We start from the raw sequence: 27,928 nt of genomic DNA, 5'->3' as shown, positions 1-27,928 counted from the left end.
TGAATTGGAATGGGAAGGCATCCCAAGTCGCTCTCTCCATTGAGTGAATGCCACCTCCTCTTTCCCCTGAGGGCAACTACACCACGTTGAAGTCACCTCCAATAATCCATGAGTCTACATGGGGAGATGTTAGAAATCAACCAACAAAGGGTACGCACAACGAAAGACTGATAGCATAGCCCAGGAGCTCACACAGTGTGTGTGGGGAGTGAAATCACAAACTTCTTTACTTAATGTGCATCACATAGATGTGCAGATCAGGAAATAGACAGTAGACATAGCCAGATATAGAATCCACCAAAACAATATATTTCCATCCAAAACTATGGACACAACAAAAGAGATAGATCCAGAGTCCCACCAATGATGTGGTCCTGTAATCTTACCAAAGGTCCTCTATCCGCTAGTCTCCTCTAGAACCCTGAGTCCGCATGCTCCACCTCGAGCGTAGGAGACTCTCTGTCCAGAATGTTCTTCTCCACCTTATTGCCTGGGTACAGCCTAGGTGGGCAGCCTCCTGTGAGCTAGGTATGCAGCTTCAAGGTCTTTTATTCCTCCTAAACATAGGCCCAAAAATAGCCTTGCTGCTGCTCCTTCTACTGGTGGATTGGCTGCTCCGGAAGATGATTTTATGACTTGGTACACAGGTCCATCTCTGGTAGCACCTTCTGGCACAACCACCTTCAGTTACGTTCCGTCTTCGAAAACCTTTCCAACACCCAACTCCTCAAAAGTCAGAGGCTTGGTCCTTTGTCTTGCTATCACAGTAGTCACGCAGCTTTTGAAACTCCAAGGTAGCCTCCTCATTAACATCAAGGCCAACTAGCACGGGTCCACCTTCTAACCAACCGATGCTAGTTGATCCCTCACCACCTTGACCTTCGTCAAGTAGTCATGTACCGAATCTCCTTCATCCATATCCACGTTGTAGAGTTGATGCTAAAGAAGCAAGATCTGGGATGTGTTATCTGTCTCGTACAGATCCTTCAAAATGGCCCACGTCTCTAATGATGTCTCGGCCATCTGGATGTGAGGAAGCACAGAGTCCGCCGTAATAAGATCATTACAAACTAGCTGCCTTCGGCAGCGATGTGGTACACCGCCAAGGCACTGAATATTCCAACTAACAATCCTTATCGAGAAGAGGAAGTTGGTAGCATGAAACATAAAATAATAGAAGACTAAAGACTAATGGATTGAGAGATATCAAAACAATAGAAGACTTCAACTGCAATAGAACAGGAGAGAACATCTCGGAAACTCTTCATGCGTATGCTTACAACAACGTGCCGTAGATAAGGCGCATGGAGTGCCCACGAACTTCAATCATGGACAGGCGGCAAACATAGTCGAGTAGATCTCGCCAGAATCCAAGGGAGAAACGTCGAGGAGCTGCCTACTGAATTGTTCCCTTGCTTCACCACCCAATCCATGCATCATCGACTTGGCATTTCCATGCCAATACTATGGGACCCTATCCAAAGTTTGCTGTCCACCCAACAAACCTTACCCGACCTAGTGGTTGAAACGAGACTCCCTCCTGAGTAGAAGATCTCTTGGAGAAGTGGAGAGGAGGGGATCTTTGCTGAAAATATGTACATACCCTCTTTCAATTGATAAACTTTGTAAGCTCCATTGAGCTAGGCATTCCCAACTTTATTAGCGTACAAGCATGTTTGTCTACCTTAGCTAGCATATGGACATCATCTTCAATATAGTTTTTTTCAACCTTATTTAAAGGGCCCCATGCAATATGCAATTCTATGCATTAATTCTTACACCAAATTGTAGAATGACCCAATTTAAAAAGCTAAAGGTTCATGCTTCCACTTGCACAGGGCTTTTCTCGATGTTCTTATCTTTGAACATACTAATAAATGCCCGTGGGTATTGGTCCATGCCTTTTGTTACATGCTCTTTATACTTCACCTTTCCTGCTTAAAGCATGTGCAGCTCTAAAAGAAGCTAATGAAACATCCTGGAGAGGACATGACTCTACTACGTGTCGTCGAATGGAAAAAGGCCCATTTCAGCCATGTCCCTCGAGGAAGACCTGATGCCCCATAAGAGATAGCCAAGCAACTAAACCCCAGGTCATGAAGAAGGGTGATCTATGAAACGTGCATAAGATCCTGGCAACACCCTTCCAGATCATCCTCACCAAAGGCAATGCTGAACTGACTCAATTGTAGGATGGCATTAAGGACACGTGGGGTAAGCTCAAAACTTGGATCTCCACAAGTTCACTGCAATTCCTCCGTGAATAGAAAGCCAAAAGAATAGAGTGATTTTTATATTCCTGAGGGATTTCTAGAGTCTTTCTGCACCCCTGCAGAAATTTAAAAGCTGTCCCAATGAGGAGATCTAGAGGGCCCCCAACCTTTACAACCAAGCTGAAATCTCCTAGCATTTCTAACCATGTAACGAAAGAAGGGGATGCTCTTCTGGTGGTGCCTTCATCAATCCACTCCCACTCCCCAAGGTCCCACTGCAAAGATCTGATGGGAACACCTCCATAGAGACAAAGTCTCCATGAACCCAGGACCAGAAGAAGTGGGTTGAGATCCAAGTACCACTGTAAATCTGTACCATGCTCCATATCTGACCGGCTGGAAGGCAACCTCTAGAAGGATATCATCTGAAGATATGTGTAGTCTCCCTCCCGACTAAACATTAAATACAAGGGCATCCTCATGTGCATCCTGCACAATAACTTGAAGAGGAATATCCGTCCTCGTAAAAGCACCCAACCAAGCGGAACCCGTAATAGGCATATCGTCTATATCCATCCACTCACCTGGTATGGCTGCATCAATCTGTTGAATCCTCCATGCACTCCCTCTAAGATGACTAACTGATAAAACTATCAAATCCTCTGGAAGATTTCTGAAAGCTTTCCAAGACCCCATAGTGGAGGCAGGGCCCCTCTCCCATCTGAACCAGTACATATAATGCGACATGCCTAGTGGTCTACCATGCTCGTCAACTATGCTTTCATTCCATATGACGCGCTACCTATCAATGTCTTCGCGAGAGGAGGGGGGAACTCCCCAAAGTGTACCTCTGAAGCTGTCCCAAGATTTCAGAATGGCAGCCATGAGAGGGAAGGAAGGAGATTTCAGGTGGGCTGAAGCGAAGATCCATCTAGTGTTGTCCATGCAGTCTCCTCCCGAGATGGGTGTACAGAACTGTATGCTGCGTATAAAAAAGTCCTTCCACGGCTCTTGTTCAGGCATCAATCCTCTCACACCATCTTACAGAGCAATGCCCTGCACTACAAGTCTTGCTCAATGATATTGAGACCCCCTTCCCATTTGGGGAGAACCAGGGTCTCCCAAGCCACCCTGGCTATGACATCTGTCGTGCCATCTAGCCCACTCCACGAAAAGTTCCAAACTGGTCTCTTGAGCTGAGTGATACTATCCCTGGAACTGCAGCAGCATGAACAAACAAACCGGGCAATGGCTAGTAACACCTGGTTGACCACCATGACCATAGATGCAAGGTCTAGTTTGGCCGACCAAAAAAGGAGTTTCCTCCTTATGCCCTCCAACACAAGAGAACATTGTTGTGTAGAAGTGATGCCCACACCTACTTGGCATCCCAAATACCTGACGAAGACACCCCTCTGAATCCAAGTGAAACCAATATCAGCTCCCCAATCCAGAGTGTCCTTGTCGTCCGTTGATCCAAAAGTCATTCGATTTGTGCCAATTTATATGTGCCCCTGCTGCCATGCAAAACAAATCCAAGGCTGTCCTGAAAGAAGTGAGCATCTATGGCATGGCATCCAAAAAAATAGCCGTATCATCTGCCAACTCACTGTCCAATAGCTCATCTTTCTATCTCATGGAAGTCTCACTCCAACAATATCAGCTTGAGATCTAATGTAGATACTCATAGCTTTAGCCACAAACAAAAAAAGAAAGGGGGCTAAAGGGAATCCCTGACGGACTGATCTAGAAATTTGAAACCTGTCTCCCCTGACTCCTCCAATAAGTACCTGGCTGTGGGTTGATTTATAAAGAGCGGAGACCCCTCTAATCCAAGCATCTATAAATCCAAAACGAAGAAGGGTTCCCTCCAGAAAGCCCCAATCTACCCTGTCATAGGCTTTCTCAAAGTCTAGGAGTAGAATGGCCATCCTTTGGCAATTGTGCATGGCCCACTCAGAAGCCTCCCAAAATGAGAAGATGCTACCAAAGATGCTTCTGCCATGTACAAAGCCCGTCTGCGAATCATGAATGAGATCTGGAAGCAGCAGCTGCAAACGTAGGCTGATTGCTTTCGCCAAAATCTTACACGGAGTGCCCAATAGAGTGATGGGTCTCCACTGAGACACTAAGTTCTTGCAACCCCCTTTTGGAATAAGATAAATGAGACCCTCGGTAAGTGAGTCAGGCATCTCACTCGAGTTCCAAATGTCTGCAGGGCTAAGGGAATGTGATCCCCAATCTCATCCCAAAAAACAATGAAAAAGAGGGAGTAAGTCCATCTGAACTTGGACATTTTCCCTTGTGGGGGGCACGAGAGCCCACGGGTGGGGGGGGAAGCAGCCCACGACGAGGGACAGCAGGGAGCTCACGGGGAGGAGCAGCAGCTCCATGTGTGATGTGTTTTTCAAATAGTACCAATTTGATGCCTTTACATGTGACATGCCCTTTGATTTCTCTCCCTCTATCATATCATTATCCACTGTGTATAAATATGCTCTTTGGAATGACTGTTGGTGCTCAGTCACTGCCATGCAAAAGACTCTAGCTGGTGAATAATGCCCATCTTTCACATCATGATTTCAGTTCTATGGCCGGTCAATGACTAAGCCTTGGCAAATGCATGCTATCATAGACACTGATATGGCATGGCAGCATTTTGTGACCCACTTGCAGTATATATGGGAGATTACGGACATCATTGTATGAGTGTACAAAGACATTTATTGGCTGATGCAAAACACACTTTGCAAGTTTTTTGGGTAGCGAGTCGTTCTTGAGAGCTTGCTCCTCATGAGCTTGATGCCTTCACCAGATCTCAACATTTTATTAGGAGGAATGATAAAATAAAATCACTTAAATAACAAGTAAGAGCTAGACAAAGATCCTAATGGATAAGGGTTGCTCTTCCAAGGCCTTTTTCAAAAATGCATGCTCTCCATAGGCTGAAAAAAAATGATGGTCAGTGGACTCAAAACTCTCCTGAGCTACAAAATGAAGTTCATCCCAAGCACAACGAATGGAGTCTTCTTTAACCATCAAGCAACATCAACATCAGCCTGTGACTTTATCTGGCTAAGATGGATTGTCGAGACATGAGGTGATCCAAGTTGAAAAATTAGTGTTGCATTGTGATTGTGGAGAACCTAGTGTTTTATGTTCGGATGGGTCTACTGCCTGACAATAGAGAACACATCTCACTAGATTGGCAGCACGGACATATTCAGGTATCTCAAAAAATAATGTGGCTATGTAACCACTCATTAGACAGGTCCCACATTGGGTGGCTATTATGCGATGGAGCTGGGATTCTGAAGGGTCTACTACAAGATAGTATTTCTTGTTGGGGTCAAGGGCCATCTTATACCTTAGCAAGAAGCAACTAACAGTCGCTATTTCTTCAATAGGAGTTGAGTTCAGAGCAACATAAACATCAGCCTATGAGTCTATCTGGCTAAGATGGATTGTCGGAGGCACGAGGTGATTCAACTTTAAAGATCGTGTTGCAATGTGATAGGAGAACCTAGTGTTTCATGTTTGGATGCAGCGCATGGAGGTTCAATGATACTTCATCAGGAAGCTGATTCAGGACAAGCAGGTCTACTGTCTGACAATAGAGAACGTCTCTGGCGTGCTCACAAAGCCTCTTCCTAGAGAGAAAATGTAGTACATCATGGATTTGAACCCAGGGTCTTTTAGAAAGGTCAATATCCCATCTGTGAGTCCCCATATGAGGACATCAAGGCTTGATCATGTCAGCACGTGCCCTTCAAGGGAAGCACATGGCCATCTAGGGCTGTGCATATATGTCCACATAGGACTGTTTTGGAGCCCATTGAAAAGGCTGGTTTGGTCTACCCAAATGGGAAGAAGATGGACAGGTTGAGGTGCCTTATATAGGACCTCATGGTGGCCTGATCTGGGGTTGGATCTCACTGGATCCAGGGAGCTGGTCACCCGATCTAGTCTGTTCCAGGCCTGTTGCTGGTGGGGCCTTTCCAAAGTTGGTTGGGCTATTTCTACTCTATTAATAAAGTATTCTGTATCCTCTGCTGTTTTAAAAAATCTGAGGTTTCTACTTTGTGCACTTTTGACTTGCGTTATTGGAAAGAGTTGTGAGATCCTTCCATCCATATACAGTTGCGAGGTCTATCAATAGGTTGCTGTCCATTACCCAACAGTCCTTCATGACTTTCCGTGATCTTGCTGGTCTTCATTTGCTTCAGGCATATTCAGAGGGGCTATTAGCTGCGTCTTGGGCAAGGATTTACTAGCCAGTTCAAGCATCCTCATCCAATCACACACCCCTCCCCCCCCCACCACACTGGCTGCAAGATCTTGGCTAAAGCCCTAGCACTTTACTAAAGCCCTTCATACAATGTATCTTCTGTTGGTCTTTCCTGAAGCCCTTTATACAAGGTATCTTCTGTTGCTCTCTCCTGAAGCACTTTATCCAAGGTATCTTCTGTCGGTCTCCAACTGGCTTTGCTCAAGATAGGAGTATCTTGAATAGCACTTTCACTTTCTAGACACCAGACCTTGGAGTTTCACAAGCAGTTGTTCTGAATTTTCAGAAGGCTTCTGGCAGAGTAAATTGATCCCTGCTTGCTTTGCCCCCCGCCCCCCTCCTTCCCCGTCCTTCTGCTCCCCTCTTCCTACCCCCGCTCCTAGCCTTTCCCCCCCCCGGCCCCCTGCCGTGTAGGCACATTGGTCTCTCACAGCCCGTGCTGCCTCAGTAAGGGTCACGCTGTTTCACGAACTCTTGTTTCATCTAGTGGTACTGATACCAGGCCGCGCGGCAGCCCTAGCCCCCCCATGGGGTCTCCATCCGTTCGCATCAGAAGGAGGCCTTTGGAGGCTCATCGGCTGCGTTTCCTGGCGGCTAGCAGCGTCCCCTTGGTAACCGATGCCATGCGTCGCACAACGCCCGCGATGTCCCAACACCATGCTCCTCCTGATGATGCCATGGCATGTTGCCCTGATGCACCATGTAAGAGTCATGATTTATTTTGAAGACAAAAATGCAACACAAAACTGCCGTTAGTCATTGTTGTCTGGTTGCAAGAAAAGTCGAATGGGATGCCTGAACCTTATGAAGTAAGCCTCGACAAGGAGTGGATCACAACCAAACATGCCAAAGTGCTGTCCAATTAATCGACATATTTCTGGTAGAGGGATCTAGGCTGAGTGCAAGTCCTTGAGGAATGCATTCTCTTTCTCTGGAAAATATTGTCTATCCTTGATACTCATTTTACGTCAGTATTTGTGCACTTTTAGTTGACAGTTTTGCCGTTGATGTTGCCTGCATACATTCAGAATCCTAGAGCACTCTCCTGATCAATTCTAACATGCATGAGTACTTTTTGTGCTATTGCCGGCCAGGCTTTGTAGAGAATGCTCTAGCAACCCAGTAATATGACAAAAAATTATACCCTTCTTTTGGGATTCACCATCAATAACCATCTTCATGATGGAGGATCCTAAAGGAGCTACCAGAAAGGACCCATCAGGTCCTCATCACCGATTCTTACTCTCCTCTTAGGCTGTGTTTCTTGCATCTGAAATAGACTTGAATTAAGGGGGTGAGGGAGAGTCTGTTCCAGAACAGTGGTAAAAAATTTGAATAGAATATGTCCTCCGAGGTCACTGCCTCTCATAATGGCATGTAGGCCATCTCATAAAGAAGGTCTCAGGGTTAGTGCTATCAACAGCAGCTGACTGAGCCTTTTGAGCTGTCTGTCAGTGTTGCTGGCATGAGGTAGACGTCGGGTCTGTTTTATTATTGCTTACTTCTAAGGTGAATTGCACGTGAGACTGCTATTCACTAACCGATTTTAATCTGTTCTTTTCAAATAGACGCCCAACTCGCAGAAGGAGTCACGAGTCTTGTTATGCGTATGAAATTTGACCCGTGTAATGGACTTTTCCAATTTTCAATGCACAATGTCCAAGATGTCTCGATCACTAGTTTTCGCGATGCTTTCATCCCTTTGATGGGAATTGAGTATGTGTGAATCCTCTCTCAGCTTTGTTCTGGCGATAAATTTGAGAATTTGCGATCATGGCAGCTGAATACATGCATAGCTCAGTCAGTCACTTGCGCATGGTGCGAGTTTTTTCCAAATGCCAGCGGATCTCAACCACAGTCAGCAACGGGAATCGAGATCAAGTGAAGAGATTGAGAGGAGGAGGAATTAGCTGATGGTTATGAAGATAGAAATTCCACGTGAAGAGAGAAGGCGTACGTTCCGGGAACGACAGCGTCCATCCAAGGCTGAGTGGAAGAAGTGGGCGAATGGGTGGTGCTGAGTTGGGCGCCATTCCATGGGACGTCGCCGACGCGAGCGGCGAGCCAGTCGGAATCGAGCTTGATGAAGCCCATTGCGGCATAGCGAGGAAGCAGCGAAAGCAAGCAAAGCTTGTATGTAGTTGTGGGTAGTACGTTTACATTGCTTGCTTTCTCAGAGTGCACGCCCACCTTTACATGAACACGAGGCCCTTGCTTTGTCACTTTGTATGCTATTGGATTTCATCTAATCCTAGCGCTTCATCGCTAGGACTAGAGTCCTTATGGAAAACGTTTCCATCACACTCTTAACCAAGTTAGAGTCACACTACTGACCAAGTTAGAGTCCTTAAGAAAAAACAGTGCTCGAGAAAGTGTGGTGCAATAATGAGTCCCTCCACTTGTATCACATGGGCATGCCCTTCAGTTAGGTAGTACATCAAACTTTTCTGACCCCTGGACACTCTTGGGCCTAGGAAAATGATCGCAAAACTAGACCTACACAAAGTGCCAAAACAATGAGTTTCCAAGGAAGGTTTGATCCCACATTCCATTGGGTTGTAGTTCCACACTATGCTATCTTTTCCCATAGAAAGCCTTCACACCCCAAGCTATTCACCTAGAGCCAAGGTCTGATCTATGTAAAACATGTCAACATCATCAATGTCTAAACCACTTGCTACATAACCTTGTTTCCTTTTTAAAGATCTATAATGGCCAAGTAGACACCAAATGTATATGCCTCACATGGGCAAATTTGCATGTATAATACCACAAGAACTTTTTTCCCCCAACTACAATGGATGATTTGAGTTGAATCAAAGTCACCTTACTACTCCCACCACCCAAAAGTCCATGCATCATGTATGTGCCCAATGGTCAAAGTGCCTTCATGATTGAGTTGTTTTACCCAATACACAAGGACATCCAAGATCAACATAGTGGTTGTGCCCTCATGAAAAGCTTCCTTTCAAATTTCGAATAATTTCCTATGTATGCAATTCCAAAAGTCATTTTATATGCATTCCTTAAGCCAATTGTGCTAACCCAGTAATTTGCACTACTTATAAGATCTTAAGCCAATTGTGCAATCTAGTGCTTTCCACTACTAATAAGATATTGGTTCAATCCTTAGCCACTCACTTGATTTTCAATTTCATTATGGTTCAATTGTAGATGTAGATGTGATTCTAAAGATATGCAAGGTAGTTAGTTAGGGATAATTATGCTATGTGCGAAGATAAGGGAGTCCCCAACCCCCATCTCGTCTTCTATTACAGGTACTCTCATGTAAATAAAATTAATTTCTAAGCCACCAAATCATAGGCAAATTAAGAATCAAAACTTGATTAAAGGAACCCAAAGCGAGGCATGCATTACAATCACCTTGATTAAGGAGGATTGTTGGCATGCATGAGAGCCTAAGCAAACTTTTAGCTTACAAGCACCTATAGTTTTTTAAGAAAGAGAGCAAGTATACAACACCCACATAAACATGCACATCTACAATTAGGTTTTACAAAACGACATGAAAAAAGTGTTAATCGAAACATGGAGTAGGTAAGCATTTTTACATTAGGGAACTGATGCAGTAAACTTGTGTTGATGAATGCAAACTCAACGTATGATCTTGTATGTGCATGACCATGTAACTCGATGTATATAGAAGAGGATATTGTAATGTTGCCATGTGGAATACTACATGGTGGAACAACCACCAATAAGATTGCATATAAATAAACTTACTCCCTTATTAATAGTTGTAGTATATAATTAGTATGTTGTGTGTTTCTCTCTCTATACCTTTTCATTCTCATCTCCTCCCCTCAAATAAAGTTTAGTATTAGAGTGAAGAGATCTTGATATGTCTTTAGTATAGAGCTCTTGAGGGGTCTTTGCAAAGCTTATTCCTCGTGGTAGGGAGTCTATCTTTTTCTCCTTGTGGAGACTTGGGAAGAGCATACTTGAATTCTTGAAAGATTTGCATTCCTAGAAGAAAAGATAAAGTGACATTTAGGGACCTTCATTGAGTCCATAGACACAGAGACCAGCTACTTCGGGAACATAGACAAGATCAAGGTGCTTAGCCAGACTCCATCCATAGTGCAATCACTAAGTTTTTCCAATCAAATAGCATGAATCAATAGGCCCTAGCGAGATAGCATAGCCAAGGCCTAGAGTGATAGACCTGTTAGTGTGACATGCATACATCATGCTTAGGGATCTTCCCTCCATGTTCACTAGACCAAGGACACAAGTGACGAGTGTGACACTGGCTAGGAGACCATGTAGATCCACAGCTAGGAGACCATAGTGGACCACACATACTGGTGGACATTAGTGCTCTACCATGGGTGTCATGTTGCCATAGCCCCATTCACCACTATATCCTCTCTCTTCCAAGACCTCTTTCCATCCTCAACCATTCGGTGGACTTAGTCCCTCAGAAAACATAAGTAGGACCACCATAGTGATGCTACACTATAATTTCCATCCTCTCCATGGGCTCATACATTTTGTACTAGTGTTTATATTTGTGTTTGTGTTTGTCTTGTATGCAAATTCCTCCCTAGAGGCTCCACCCATTCAGTTCATTTTATTTGGGGTATTTCAGTGTCATAGATCCTTAAGGAGCTCCCCCAATTCTTTGGTTACCCAGATGTAGTAAACCCCTTTTCGATTTTTGTACTTTGTCTCATACATTGATGACGTCTTTCACAGATGTTAATATCTCTCTCTCTCTCTCTCTCTCTCTCTCTCTCTCTCTCTCTCACACACACACACACACACACACACACGCATGCACGCACACACTATCCTTTCACCCTTTTGGGTTAGTGCATTAAAATTTTATACCTTTAAAACTCCAAAAAACCCCTCGCTTTTTTACTAACTTTATCACTGACCTCTCTTGCAGTCCCTGTCTTTACTTTAAACCCCCCTTTTTCCTAATTCTCCCTCCCTAATTTTCCTCATTTTCTTTAATTTCTAATTTCTTAATTTTTTTCTAAAATTTCCAAATTGTCCCTAATTTCCCCAAACTTTTATAATTTCCCCTATTTCTTCCAATTTCTCTTTATTTTTTCCTATTTTCTGCTCTCCCTAATATTTCTCTCTCTCTCTCTCTCTCTCTCTCTCTCTCATTTCCCATATTTCTTCCAATTTCCCTTTATTTTTTCCTATTTTTACTCTCCCTAATCTCTCTCTCTCTCTCTCTCTCTCTCTCTCTCTTTAATTTCCCATATTTCTTCCAATTTCTCTTTATTTTTTCCTATTTTTACTCTCCCTAATCTCTCTCTCTCTCTCTCTCCCTCTCTAATTTTCCAAAGTTCTTCCAATTTCTCTTTATTTTTTCCTATTTTACTCTCCTTAATCTCTCTCTCTCTAAAATTTCCCCTAGTTTTTTCTAATTTCCCTTTTTTCTCTCCTCTCACTAATCACTCCTCTCTCTCTCACTTTAATGTTCACTAAGCTCCCTAACTTATACTCTCCCTAACTTTTCCTCTCCCTATTTTTCCTCTCTCTCCCTATTTCTCTCCTAAGTTTTGTTATTCTCCCATCTCCCCCTATTTTCCCTAATTTTATTTAATTTTATCTTTATTTCCTATTACCCCTAATAATTCCCTATTTCTCCCTATTTCCTTCCAATTTTCTCTAATTTCTTTTAAAAGTTCCCTAAGTCTTGCTATCCTCCCCTTTTTCCCCCTTTTCCCTAATCTTCTTTAATTTTATTCTAATTTCCTTTTTCCCCTAATTGTTCCCTATATTTCTTAAATTTGTCCAAGTTTTTCCTATCTTTTCCCCTATTTTTTCTAGTTCTCCCTATCCCTTCTAATTTTTTAATGTTTCTTCTAATTTTCATTTTTTTTCTATTTTCCCAAATTTCCCACTATTTTTTGCTAAGTTTCCCTAAATTCCTCCTATTTACTCCCTATTTGCACTCCTAAACAACCCCCCTTAGCATTGTTCCCCTAACTGAACTCTCAACCCCCACCCAAACCTTGCTCTCGACTCCCTAATTAACCCCGATTATACGTATCCTAATTCTCCTCGTTTATGGCACCCCGCGACTCCTGACCCACTATCTCGGTTATATAAACTCCCCCATCAACTCCATTTGCCTACTCTACTGCTCATATTTTCCTGCTCTGTTAATAAGCACCACCCCCAGAAACGGAACACACAATAGACTACACATAATGGCAGCTTCAAGATCGCTTGAAACAAGCATCCACCATCTCAAGCAAAGCCCTATATATATTCTAACTCTAGTAGATGCCAACTTCAACTATTCCAACACAGCGAAGCAACTAACAATTGACCAATCAACTTTACCCCAAAGCTTGAAACAATGTCAACCAACTCATTGGTAGTACTCATTGGTAGTATCGAAGGCCATTTGGTACTACCGAGTGAACCACCCCAACACTTGCACTCTTCTCTAAAAGACAAACTCCTAGAGAATAATGTGCTAACCCCTAACGTCACCTTCTCTACAACTACGCATTTCTCCACCCCTCCACCAAGGATGACGAGATGATTCTCACTCAAATGAATTTGGAGGTTGATACTTTTGTGAATGATAATGTAGTTTATGCATTGATATTATATTCATTGATTGAGAATGTAATTGATATTTCATACATTTTTAAATGAGAATGTAATATATATTACCTATTTCTCTAATTTTAATGGAGAAAGGCTATAATTTCTCCCCAAATTGCCATTTAGGGATTTGGGATTTTCCCAAATTATCTAATCTAGTCTTATATCAAAATTTGGAAAGTGCCTCCTTACTAAGAAGCTAGCACCCATTCGACCAATGACATCAAAACAAAGAACAAAAGTTGTGGTTTCGAGGTAGCAACATCATATCATTTGGGGGATTAGCAGGCTCATTCATCAAGTGTCCACTATTCCAATTCCCTAGGAGTTTTATGCCAAGAGATCATACTCTCTAACTTGAAGGATGGCCTCAACAATGTTAAAGGGGTGCATAGCTTAGATTAGAGCTAGCTACTCAAAGAAGAAGTGAGAAAATCATCATTGCAGTGACATTGTTCTGGCACAATAACACGAGTTTCTTCAAACAAGAATGATGTTTGTAGGCTGCAAAGGGGACACAAGCAGCATGAGGAACACATCATACACATGCTTGACATAGCGCAGGTCAGTGGGGCTAGACTTGCAATGCTAAAATTTGACTATATTTTTTCCTTACAAAATGCTATGTTGATTTATTTTCATTTTCATCTTAAGAAATTTTAGAGAGAGAGAAAGAGAGAGAGTATTCTTTTCTAAGCCTAGTGGTTGAAATAGCAACCACTGTGCTGGTTCTAGTTGGGGATCTATATAAGTTTGATACTTTGAATGTGCTATGTGTCCAGTGTGGCCTAAAGTCCCAATCCTAGCACATGAAAAGAAACCCCCTAACCTAGGCACAATAACAAAGCACTTTTGTTGCTAGTTAGGAATCTTAATTTTACATAACATTGGTTAGCCACGTGAGATTGTATGCTTTCATAACTAGGGGTCAATGCATAATTTGGTGTAGCAATTTTTTGTGAAGTTCAGGGTCATGATGGAGAGCCAATATTCATTTGTTGCTAGTTTCAACCACCATGCTGGGTGTGTGGGTTTGCAAAGGAAGATTGTCATGATGTTGTAGGTTATTAGGGAGGCTTGTAAGCGAGAGAGAGGGAGTTGCTTGTTAGGGAGGGGAGAAATAACTATAAAAGAAAAAGGGGCTAGTGGTTGGAGCCACTATGCTAGTTGTCTATTGCTATCATGCTGGTTAATTTTCATTCACATTTTATGAAATTTGGGGGGTGGCTCGTATTTAACCACCATGCTAGTTGTAACCATGATGTGTTGGGTTGAGCATTGTGAGAGAAATTTGGCTTAAGTAGAGGATGGGGACACTTATAATATTGATGGAGGAAATTAGCCACCATGAAGTCTGTACAAAGGGGGTTTGGGGTTTTGTCCTTTCCCCCCTTCAAAACAAAGTACCACATTGGAAACATTTTCTTGTAGTGTCCCTTCAAAATGATGGTAGGTAGCCAATTGCTCATCGACTAGCAATTTAATCAAAATAGTCAATTGCTTGTCGAGGTGGCTCACTAGGCACTGGCTATTTAAGTGCCATGTAGCCTTGTTGACTTCACATTGCTCCACCCTCATTGTCTCCACCACCGAAACTGCTCTACCCTTGTCTCCACAACCCTTGTCGACTTTACACTACTCCACCCTTGTCTCTCACCCTTGCCTCCTGTTGCACCTCCTGCTCCACCCTTAGGATCCACCAAATCCTATGTCCTACCTCTAGCTTGTTAGGTTTTTATTCTTAACACCTTTTAATAATATAAGCTTGTTAGTACATACAAACTTGTTATGAATCTTGGTCTTGTGAATACTACATTCATAACACCTTTGTAATATAAGATTGTTAATATATACAAACTTGTTGTGAATACTTACTGGTCTTATTTGAAAATTCTTGATATTTATATGGATACAATTCCGGTTAAGCTTCAGGATTCCCTTAATGTATTTTTAGGATTGGCCTTAAATTAAGGGCTTCAAAATTTTTTTTGCATGAATTTAGTTGGTGGGCTCAACCATGCAGTTGTTGATCTGAGCCATAGTGCCTACTACTGCATTATTGTATCGACAGTACACCTTTTTGCAATATAAACTTGTTAATATTATACAAACTTGTTATGAACTTTGCATATATTTTGCATCATGTGATGTCACTGCTATGTTTTGCATAGGGCCAAAGTCAATATCGTCCCCTTTAGGAGTAAGGTTCATATCAACATACCATATATGTTTGATGACATCATTCGCGGTCTACCAAAAATAAACATTCTGCATCTATGTGCTTTTTAATAGTTTAATTGATGTTCTTTGTTGCTTTTCCAACTCTATTGGTTGAAACAATTGCATTATTAAATAGTTTAACTTATGTTCTTAGCGTCCCATGGGTAGGTTTAAAACCACCAACTTGGTGCTTGGAACATCATGTTGTTCTAATGAAATGAGAGTGTAATCAATAGTTTAAATCCAATGGTTGTTAGTTGCATTTTGTAATAGCTTAATAATTTATGATCTTAGCGTGCCACAAGCCCATGGTTGAACTAGCTCGATGGTTGAAACTTGTTATAGTTTAAAATTAATGTTTAAAACCAGCCTAGTGGTTGGAGAAATGTGTCTAAATTTAATTGTTAAGACCAACCTGGTGGTTGGGACATGTTTAATATTAATTAGTAAGACCAGCCTGGTGGTTGGGACAACATGTTTAAAGTTAAAATTAAGTTAATCTTAAAACCACCGTGCTAGTTGTAGTTATGCTTATCTAGTAAATCATAGAATTAATGTGGGCAAATAGTGCTAAGAGAGTCCTAAATATTGGTGAAACAATGCTAGAAAAGTGCTCAAAAGTATCCAAAGTACTCAAATAGTGCCCAAAATTGCTACAAATTGGTCAATAAGATCTTAAAAATATAAAAACTCTAGCAAAGTGGTTTCATTCAAAAAATATAAAATAAAACATGTACATCTCAAAAAGTGTTGTGAAACCATCAAAATGGTCCATGAGCTGATGGGAAGAACCCTTCATCAATGGGCTTCTTCTTTGCTGATGGGTCCTTCCCTTCTTTAGTGGGCTTCTTCTTCCTTTGATCAGGGGGATTGTATCTTCCCTTCATGAAATAGGGGCTTCTTCTTCCTTTCATCACAATGGGAGACTTTCTGTTTGTGGCCAATGCATGTATAGCCTCTGCTTTCTTTAGATAGATAGTTCTAGCAGGCAGGCGTAGTTGGTCCTTTCATGCCTTGAGCATTGGCATATGATAATCTTTGCATACAGAGGTTGCATGCACAAACACCCCAAAGCAAAACACATGCATAGGGTAGCCACACTAGGGACATTGGATTTGACACTCATCTATAATGTGACCATGGCAATTGAGTGTGCACGTACAACATTGTCACATCATAAGAGGATATTCCTTTGATTTAACTATTGCGGCTATTAATATCACAGTCTCACCTTGTACATGAGCAAGTTGTTTCTTGATTCCTTTCTACCTCATCCTAAGAGTGTAGATGTTCTCCTTCAACTCCTCTACTTGGTTCTCATTAATGGCAATAGCTCTATAGGACTCTACCAACTATAGTCAAACCTCTTGAAATTCTTTAGCAGCTTCATTGTAGGCCTCTCTCAAGACTGCAAGAGTACTTTGGGCATTAGAAAGGATGGAGGACTGCCTCTTTAAAATTTTCAAGAGCCATGGCATGCTCCTCCAGAGTGGTATTGTAATTTAACTGTAGGGCATGGTGCTTTTTTTCCCAATATGGAGTTTTCTATATCCAATATTGTACATTCTTATTTTCACTATGAGCTCCACCTTGGCTACTCTCTACCCAATTTGCATCCTTCCTGCTCTTTTTTAGAGCTACATCCTTCATAGCTTAAGGCTCTCTTGCAACCCTTGCATCACTACCATATCGTGTGCATTGTCCCTTCTTAGCTGAGCTATGAGGTCATTTTTTTAAATGTTCAATGCATTTTTTGAATCCTATAGACCCATTGGTAAATAAATTTCTTTTTTGCTTTCTGAGCTTCAAGTTGTTCTTTCATTTTTCCCATCTTTGGTTCTCATGTGTTCTAGTATCTTCCAGTTGCTAATATAGGTACTTGACCTACCTCTCTGCAAATTCTCTTCTCTCAATTTCCTTCTCAGCCATTTTTTCAACTTCTCCTGCTTGGTAATGGCCTTAGCTTGGTATTGTGCCTGCATGGCCTTTGCTTTTGCCTTCTCTAGTAGGTCTTGTATCAACTCTACTACATCCTCTTTGAGGATCTTCTCTTCTTGCACTGTCAATGTTGCACTCATGTTGCATGGGTGGCTTCCATCTGTAGCTTCCTCATCTCCTTCTCGTATTGGTAAAAGACCATTGCACTATCAAAGTTGCATGGGTGGATTCCATCTGTAGCTTCCTCATCGCCTTCTCGTATTGGTAAAAGACTATTTTAATGCAAGTGCTCATCAGGTCCAATTCTGGTGGTCTCAAATGTCAATTTCAAAGATTTGCCATTATTTACATTCTTCAAGTTGTTTAGCATGCTCTTAGAGATCACCCTTGAGAAAGATATTGGATGCTGTTCAGTTGCTCTATTACTACTTGAACTTGCCAAAATTTCATGGTTCCTCTTGTGTCAAGAAAGAAATGCCTTGTCTCTACAAAATAGCCTAAACAATTTATTGGCAAGCTTGAAGACTTGACTCCACCATCTCTACTAACTTGAGCTTTGGGGAATAAATCTAAAAGGTCCTTTTTCTTGCATGCCTTCTCCAAGTAACAAGCTTGCAAACTACCTCCATGGATGTTGATCACCTTTTCACGTAGGCTTGCATTAATAGGGGTTTTTTCATTATGACAAACAATTTATCCCTCCTTCACATTCACTTCTTTCATCATCTTGGTGAAGTTGACAACAAAACCTAGATTAGGGATTTGAAGCTAGATGGGACTATGTATCACAATTTCCAGATTGGAGAAAAGCTGGATGGGACTATGTCTCATGATTTCAAGTTGGGAGGAGTTGGATGGTGAGCCGAAGGGATGCATTGGGGAGGAGGGACTAGATGGTCAGCTAAAGGGATTCATTGGGGAGAAGTGGTTAGATTGTAAGTTTTGAAACTCATTGTGCCCAAAGGGATCCATTGTGAGAGGGGATACAAGTTGCAAGAGGATGGAGTTTCAAGATGGCTAAGTACAATGGAGTATAACTGCAAGGGAGTGTACTAGGAGTACGATGGCTGAGTGCAATGGATTCTGCAAGGGTGGCATCAATTTAGCTAAAATGCACCACCACGCTTGCATGCAGAGTAAGTAGCTGGCTGGCATGCATTAGATGCAAGGATATGACTCAAGTTTTGATTAATTGGGCCTGAATACAAGGATTGTGAAAGGGGGTGTCAAATAGTAGCCACAATGACAACTAAGCTTGCAAAGTAGTTGGTATGCATTAGACATAAGGGGAGTGTGCAAGGGTGGCATCAATTTAAGCATGTAACAAATCACAATTTAAGAATGTAATGATGATTCAAAGTGAAGTCACATTGACAACCATGGGGCTTGCATACACCACCACTAGGCTTGCATACAAAGTATGTGGAGTGAGCAACTAATTACTAGTCATGATGACAACAATTGGGCTTGCATGCAGAGTAAGTAGACTGAACCATTACTAGTAGTCATTGAAAACCACCGAGATTTTGCATGTAGAGTAAGTAGAGCGAGTATCTAATTATCAGTCACCAAGGCTTAATTTGGTAGCCCATTCATTGGGAATGGAGCCATCTAGCTGGCATGCATTAGACACAAGTATATGGCTTCAAATGAGTTTTTGCAAGGGTGGTGTCGATTTAAGAATGCAATGATGTTTCAAACTATAGCCACAATGATAAACACAAGGCTTGCATGCACCACCGGGCTTACATGTAGAGTAAGTAGAGTGAGCAATTAATTACCAGTCACCGAGGTTTGGCATTGTGAACGAATCCATTGTTGTATGTTAACCCTGTTCTATTTTCAGAGGTTGATTTTTAGCCGTGATTTTGACCCACGCGTGTTTACATCCATTCTATGCATTACAAAAATGTAGAGGACATCTCCAAACATTGGAAAGGTAGAATCTTGGATTTTGAAATGTCCCCTGACAACAAGACAGTCACTTGCATATATACTCAACATGTCTTTGTCCATGCGGACATATATGGACATTCGTATATAGGCCTTCCATATCATTGGCCCAATCATAAGTACTTCATAGTGTACTAGAGTCATGCTTTAAAGTATTTGCATTTAGCTAGAGACATTAACAATCCTTGCATTTATCTGACATATTTGTATCCATCCAATGACAAGGAGTGGGAGCCTACAACATGCATAACTGGGGTGTTGCATGTCCTTCATGCTGAGATTGGTGATCTTTAGTATGAAGGTCACACACCATCAAAGTTAAGAAGGATGGGACCTTCTTTTATGACCCTATGTTCATCATGCCGCATCAAGAAGGTCAATATAGAAGATTAGAATCTCTTCCCTTGCCTTCTTTTAACAGTCTAGAGTGGTTGCTTCCAAGCTCAGAGATAAGTGAATCATATAGAAGTAGAATGTTCAATGATGTTAGAAATGCTATGAAGCCAACTACTAGTGGACAAAATGCTAGGTTGAGTTGGTTTCTTCCATTCCCATGCTTTGTTCATTGCTTTTCTAATTGTAAACAATTGAGGAAAACAAAGATGACATATACTTGCAAGAGCTTAGAACTAGACTAGTTGTGTGAATTATTTGACAATGGATGGACAACAAGAACATGCCATAGTGAATAGTTGGTACAATGTTGAGATTGAACACTTCAGATTTGACATTTCAGTAAGTATATCTAACAATCCTTGCTTGTATTAAAAAAGAAAATATTACAAGCTACTCTTATTGAGAGATTTTAATTTTTGTAGGTATTTCATTGGAAGACAAAATCTTTGCATGTCTTTCAGATATAGAAATTTTAGATGGAAAAACATACAATGGGAAGCAGATTTGGATGATGGGACTCATAGCCTAGTTATTGAGATATTCATTTCTCACCAAGGACATTTGGATTTAATGTTGGAACTAGAAGAGGAGTGGACCATGTGGTTTATGAGAGAAGAAAAGCCCTCCCCAAGACTATTATTTTAGACTTGATAATTGCAAGGTTAGATATACGGATGAGACAAACATCCTTTGTACGAATTGTTATCCCCCACATACTCTAGAGATAATAGAGACATGATAGCCAAAGTCCATCTTTTTGTCCCAAAGACCAAAGATTTATAATATCTTGTTTCTTTGATCCTTGGTGTTTCACAATTTAGCCATGAGGCATTGTTAGATGTATGAACAGACCTTACAAATAATACAAAGTGATCTTTCATTGATTGTTGTTGTTAAGACTATATTTAATCATTTGCACCTATAGACTCTATGGGCTGAATGACAATTTAATAAATCTGGTAATTATGAAAATGTGTGGATATGCAAATATGTGTATTATGTGTCCAAGTAAAGGGGGAAGGAAATAGGGTAAAGTGAATGTAAAGGGGGAAAGGAATAGGAAGTGTGTGTGTGTGTGTGTGTGCGTGTGTGTGTGTGTGTGTGTGTGTGTGTGAGAGAGAGAGAGAGAGAGAGAGAGAGAGAGAGAGAGTATGACAACAAGTTGAGTTATGTGAAGATTTATGTAGAAAAAGTAACAAACATTATATGGAGCAGACAATCACAAAGCTTTATGTTAGTTTTTTTCTAAAAAATATTGTTATCTTCCATTTTTGTAAATTGAATGTATGGGAAATCTACTCTTACAAGCATGGGATTCATGAAATGTGCAACTTTTGAGTAATTGAATCATATATATGACCTACTTTGTCTTGCGAGAGAGAAAGAGAGAGAGAGAGAGAGAGAGAGAGAGAGAGAGAGAGAGAGAGAGAGAGGGGAGGGGGAGAAAGGGAGAGAGAGAGAGAGAGAGAGAGAGAGAGAGAGAGAGAGAGAGAGAGAGGGGGGGGCGGGGAGAGGGGGGGTGAGAAAAAGGGGGAGAGAGAGAGAGAGAGAGAGAGAGAGGATGAGGGAGAAAGAAAAAAAAAGAAAGAAAGATATATTAACATCTGTGGGAGGCCTTGCGGGCCTATGGAATGGGCAGAGAGAGAGGGGGGAAGAGAGGAGGGAGATGGGTGGAGAGAGAGGGGGGGAGAGGGAGGGGGAGAGAGGGGGAGGGGAAGAGAGAGAGAGAGAGAGAGAGAGAGAGAGAGAGAGAGATTGTTTTTACTTTTTATTTTTTAAGTGTTTTTATTAAAGTATTTTTAGGTCAATGCCCCCTTTATAAAGTGCATTACTAAGTGTCATTTTCATAGACACTATTCACACTACTCCTATGTAACCCTACTTTCCATGGCCTTCTTTTTCATCTTCCCTAGCATCCTTCCACACTCATGGCTTCCCCTAAAGAAGCCTTTGACCTTTGGATTTCATCCACACATTCCCATTCCTTAGTAGAACAGATTTACCTTATCTTTTGCAAGCCACTCCATCTTGAATCACACTTGAGATCTTTCCTTCCTACTAATAGACTTATCCATGGGCAATTTGTCATGATTGCTAACTCCCCTTACCAATGGATCCCATTGGATATTTTGAGCTCTCTTGACCAGAGTGGTAACTTCAAGAAGACTCTATGTAGGGCCATGGATAATGTCCCCCCCCCCCTCTCTCTCTCTCTCTCTCTCTCTCTCTCTCTCTCTCTCTCTCTCTCTTCCCCTTGAGGATGCTTCATGTCTGAGGGGGGGGTTGTTTTCCATCAGATTAATGGAACACCCTAATTTTCGATAGTTTTCTCTAAAGCTCGAACCATCTCCCTCATGTTGCCACCATACGGCATTTGGATTCCCTGCTATCCCATGTCATAGAGGAAATTAAACATGATCAACAATGGGTGAAGTTTAATGCGAAAGTGCACGTGTGGGTGGGATTGAGATAGAGCTTCAAGGGAGGAGCATTTCTTACATGTTACAAGATCCAATATGAGGACCCTCTACAAGCTTTGGAGGAATCAATTTGAGCCCCAAATTGATAAATTGGATACCGTGAAGGAGATAATGGATTGTGTTGAGATCTTCTTGGATCGTGGTGGGTACATCATTCGAGAAGAGTACCAGGATATAGAACAAGATGTGCAAGATGAGGTACCAAGTGACCTTTCTAGCCATGAGCAGGAGAGCAACAAAATGAGGGATGGTAACACAGAGTAGTAGTAAACTTTTTTCTTTAACATATACATGACAATGTCTCTTTTGGAGACTAATTTTGTTTATAGATCTAGATACATGATAATGCCTTTTTTGGAGACCAATTTTGTTTATCAATATGATTTCTGTTTAACACAAATACTTTCTACTTTTATCTTTATTTTCTATTGTTGAGTTAGATGGTATGTATAATATAAGATAGTTGTAGGCAATATACTTTGTAATACCTTTGGCTTTTCAATAGAAGTTGAGTTTTAAGTAGTAAATTGTCTTCACATTTATCCATCCTTAGATACGATGGTGGTCTCTTTTCAAAACGTAGAAGAGTAAAACTTGGATGTAAGTATTTATTGGTTTTTCTACATGTAAGTATTTATTGTTTTTTTTGCTTCTTACTCAGTTCTGTGTTTGTGTTTGTGTTTGTGTTTGTCCAATCCCGTTAAATTAGCCATGTTGTCATGTTGCACATCTAGAAAGTAGACTCCCGATGATCATGGGACTCCTCATAGTAGGAGGAGAGATCATGGACTCTAATCCAGATGACTTCAATTCCACTCGACTAACTCCTCAGGGGCTGATTCCTTAGTGGACTACCTCTTGAGGGACTCGTTTGTTAGGAGCCCATGGCTTCATTGGGAGTTCTTATGAGTTTGTCAGTCATGAGCGACATGGAGGCAGAGAGATTCTTTTCTCTTCTCTCCTCTCAGAGGACCTCCACTATTCCCTCTCTTGCACCCCCTGGGGGTAGATCAAGGACATCGATGGCTTTTCCTACTAGATAACCGTCCCCTCTTGCCCCTTTTGAGGGATCATCACTCGGGCATCATTGTCATAGGTCTAGAAAGAGTAGTAAGGTCAAGGCTACTATGGTGGCATGGGAGATGTAGATGAGTCTACACACTCCTAGTGCTCTAGGTCTCCCCTTGGTCATGAGACACAGTTCCAATCTAGTCCTTGCCCACCCCTCTCACAAGAGGCTGAAGCACCCCCTGCACCCCATTCCTTTGGTACCCCTTGCTCCATCTCTCGCTCTAGCTCCACTACTCCCACTCTATGCTCTACCTCTGCTACTTCCTCCACCGTGCATCCTTCAAATTATGTTTTGCCTGAGGACCTCTACTACCTCGTGATGAACAATGTTTGGGAAGTTGTAGAAGATGATGATGGGAGGAGGGTCATAAATTACATGAGGAGGTTGATGAGCGTGCACTTTCCCAAGGATATCTTGAAACCTTGGAATCAGCATGATCAAATCCTCCAGTCATGGAGGTCAATTCCCTAGAGCCTTAAATCAAGTTCATCCTTCAACAAGGTCCCCACCTTTAAGCTCCCATACTTGTGAGCCTCCTATTCGAGCTCTTATATATAGATCTGATACCATGTTACAAATCAACCAATAGAGGGTACGCATAGTAGAAGGCTGATAGAATAGCCCAAGAGCTCACACAGTGGTGCTGTGGGCGCAATCACAAACTTTATTATATAATGTGTTTGACATAGATGTGCAGATCAACAAATAGACCGTGCTCAGAAGAGATCTACGACCAACAAGATACAATAGAGTGCCAAAGTCCCACCAACATGTGGTCCTTTGTCCTCACCAAAAGGTGTCATCCTACTACCTCCAAGACACTCCTAGATCCCTAATTCTACATGCTCCTTAATGAGTGTATGTAGGACTTAGTCTCCATGTCAGATCCTCCACACCTTGTTGCCTTGAGTGTCAACCTAGGTATGTAGCCCTTCTTCAAACTATGTCTGTAGTAGCTAGATGTAGGCCCCAAGTCTACTGCTTCTTTGCTCTAGATTTGCTCCCTAAAGGTTTCCCTATGGGATGATGAAATGAGGCCTTGGGGCTTCCCTTTTATAGGACAATCCTACCCTAAAAATGACCACCCTAGGTAGCCTATTTGGCAAACCCAAGCAAGCCCTTCACCTGACCCACCAGCCCCTTTTTATGGAACTTTGGGGACCCTTTGTGGCACTCTGTGCTGGCCAACTTGGTTGGCTCTATTTAAGGGTAGGGCACTTCCTCTTTGTAGCCCTCTTATTCCATGCAAGGCCCAACCCCTCTAAACTGCATACCTTACCATTTACCAGCCTTGTTTGCAGGCCATAAACCTACCCACAAACCTCACCAATAGTGCACCTTTGACCCAGGATTACCTTGCCTACTTGTTGATCTAGATCCACCTCTTGCCAAGTCAGATCAAGGCCCCTGAAGACCTTGACATCTATTCTATACAATTGTGCCATCTATTGCAACCTTTGACCCCACCCTATTTGCTATGGGGTGTTGCCCATGTGGTAGCCCCCTCTTTCTATTTTCTCTGGGTAGATCTTGTCCTAGGTCTCCCTCCCCCATGCTCTCCTCATTTGGGGTCTTACAAATCGGGAGGTGTCCTTTCCAACACTATGGTGGAGAATAAGAAGGACTTAGAGGGAGGGTTGCAATGAAACATTAGACTCATGACGTTACCTTCTATATGTAAGTCAAAAAATCTTAAAACCACCAGGCATGTAGACACAGGAATACATTGTAAAATACAAAGAGGATCATGTCTTCTCAAGCACCCAAAAAGAAAATATCTAAAATGCTTTTTGAGCCCTTCTTTACCTTTCATACACCCTCATGCTAAACTTTAGATACACAGAATGATAATTTTCATCATTCTTACATTTTGAGTTTTTAAAGATAAAAGCTAAATCTTTGAAGGGTGACTGGGCATGGATTCACATCCTATTGAGAGAATTTCTAACATCTATTAGGTTTCTAATGGCAAAAGAAGTATAAAACATGTGAATTTTGATAATGTAATGGAAACCTTTATTCCCTCACATTGGACAATACAAAGAAGATTCAACATACATCCCAAGATTTTGGTAGGGATCTAGCTATCAATATCTATGAAAATACCCAATCGCTAGTCAATGAGCTTTTGGATTTCTTCTTTGCTGAAATGAATGGGTGTAGATCTTTTTTGGTACTTATATCGTCACAATCCATGTCTCAAAGAAAGGAAGAAATGTGATTTACTATAAAAAAAGATCACTTCTAATGTGACTTTAAAAAAAAAATGATAATAAGACTTGACAAATTGCCCAAGGAATATTAGGAGATTAAAGGAAGCCATAGGTCTTTGATCCTTCCAAAGTAGTTTTGAATGCTAGCAACCCTAACTCCCAAAAGTGTGATTTATGCAAGAGTTGAATAAGGGGAGAGGCAAAGACCATGGGGGAGATAGAGGGAACTATTTTCGTCTACCCTATTACTCTACCATTGTAATTGAGGAACTGTCAATTGAGATAAAGCTATATCTTGATGAGAATGTTATAGTTGTTACATTGCTCTTACATCGACGAACTGGTTGCTATTCTTAGTCATGGGCCTAGAATTTTCTTTGGTGATAGATTAGGTAGCAATCTACAAACAAGAATACCTTTCTTTTTGTTCATTACTTAAATAAATAAACATGCATCACAAGTATAATATGGTTTTGAGAATAGGATTGTGTCCTTGTAATACAATCAATGTTTGCATCTCGAGTTTCGTTCTTCTCAATTGGATTTGGCTATTAGGTTGTTTACTTAGCTTCATTCCATCTTCTCAATTAAATTTGGCTATTGGGGTGATTTGAGGGAAACCTTTACAATTTGCGAATGGGCAACCCATTTCATTTTCCAATATCAAATACTATTTTGTGTTGGGAGACTTTTTTATGTTGTGTCTCTTTATAATGGCCCAAGCAATTTCACATATGTGATATTTGGTGGAGATATCTTATACAACTACAAGGGATTCCACTTTTGCAACTTAGAACTCTTTCTCATTGATGTACCCTCCAACATGAGTTTTCCATCTTCAAACATGCATTGCAAACATAATAAAAATTTGAGAGTAGGATTGTGTCATTGTAATACAATTAATGTTTGTGTCTTGAGTTCCATTCTTCTCAATTGGATTTGCCTATTAGGTTGTTCTTAGCTTCATTCCATCTTCTCAATTAGATTTGACTATTGGGGTGATTTGAGGGAAACTTTTATGGTTTGTAAATGGGGAACCCATTTTCATTGTCCGATATCAAATACTATTTTGTGTGGGGTGTCTTTTTTATGTTGTGTCTCTGTATAAGGCCCAATCAATTTTGCATGTGTGATATTTGGTGGAGATATCTTAGACAACTACAAGGGATTCCACTTTTGCAAACATAGAACTCTTTCTCATTGATGTACCCTCCAACATGAGTTTTCCATGTACCCTCCAACATGAGTTTTCCATCTTTTAAATTAGATTTGGTTAAATAAATAAATAAACATGCATTGCAATGCATAATAAGGTTTTGAGAATAAGATTGTGTCATTTGCAATACAATCAATGTTTGTGTCTTGAGTTCCATTTTTCTCAACTGGATTTGGCTATTAGGTTGTTTTCTTAGCTTCCTTCCATCTTCTCAATTAGATTTGGCTATTGGGGTGATTTGAGGGAAACCTTTCTGATTTGCAACTGGGGAACCCATTTCACTAACTGTTCGATATCAAATACTATTTTGTGTGGGGTGTCTTTTTTATTATGTCTCTTTATAATGGCCCAAGCAATTTTGCATATGTGATATTTGGTGGAGATATCTTTTTCAACTACAAGGGATCGCACCTTTGCAAACATAGAACTCTTTCTCATTGATGTACCTACCCTCCAACATGAGTTTTCCATCTTCTCAATTAGATTTGGTTACTAGGGTATAAGTGATGGGGCATGGGTTTGAGAATGGGATTGTCAAAATACTTTGCTTTTCTAGCTTCATTTTTCTCAATTGGATTTGGCCATTAGGTTATTTCCTTAGTTGCATTTCATCTTCTCAAATAAATTTCATTATTGAGTGATTGAGGGAATCCTCCATGATCTGTATACAAATGGCAACCCATGTTAATATCAAATCTTATTTTGTGTTGGATGTCTTTTTTATATTGTGTCGGTTTATAATGGCCTAAGCAATTTTACATCCACAATGTTTGGTGGAGATATCTTGTACTACTACAAGAGATTCCCCTTTTGTAGACATAGAACTCTTTCTCATTCATTGTACCCCCCAACATGAGTTTTCTATTTTGAGTTTTCTATCTTTTAAATTAGATAAATGATTATTGGGGTGAAAATGATGGAGAAATGCTTTCATTGGTTTGAATACCACACCCCAAAGTTTTAGACATGTTAATTGGATTACCATGTTCATTCAAGAAAGCCCTATTTTAAACTCGACTAGACTGAAAATCTACAAACTCAAAGGACAGAGAATCTAGGTTCCACAAAACATAAACTCTTAAGAACTTTGATTCATTTGTGGTAGAGGGAATGTTTAGGACTTCACTAGGGAAGAAAACATGAAATTTGGATATCAAACATTTCAAGGGCAGTCTGTATGCACAAAATCAAACATACACCATATATTGCAAGGGCATCTTGATCAAGGTCCCATTTCCTACGTCTTGAAGAAATCAGTCAGGCAAGACTATTTATAATGGAAAAGGTTGGGAATGTTTAGGACTATTGAGTTCAAGATTTAGGAATTCTAACTTCA

At 41.1% G+C, this 27,928-nt stretch overlaps 1 protein-coding gene across 2 annotated transcripts in view; it reads right to left on the bottom strand.

The window, feature by feature from the left end:
* The window catches only part of LOC147882246 (glycoside hydrolase family 2 protein), a 47,299-nt gene extending 38,581 nt beyond the window's left edge, over positions 1 to 8,718 (bottom strand). For both annotated transcript variants that reach the window (XM_087402114.1, XM_087402115.1), the window contains exon 1: positions 8,459 to 8,718. In XM_087402114.1, coding sequence (XP_087258240.1) covers positions 8,459 to 8,595 — 137 coding nt within the window. In that variant the 5' untranslated portion in view covers positions 8,596 to 8,718. The remainder of the gene's footprint in view (positions 1 to 8,458) is intronic.
* Between the last annotated feature and the right edge of the window lie 19,210 nt (positions 8,719 to 27,928).

Source organism: Dipteris shenzhenensis, chromosome 30 (assembly GCF_047967505.1).
Source record: "Dipteris shenzhenensis isolate YYH24624 ecotype China chromosome 30, Dip_SZ_1.0, whole genome shotgun sequence".
Classification (NCBI taxonomy): domain Eukaryota; kingdom Viridiplantae; phylum Streptophyta; class Polypodiopsida; order Gleicheniales; family Dipteridaceae; genus Dipteris; species Dipteris shenzhenensis.
This window is presented reverse-complemented; position numbering and strand designations above follow the sequence as displayed.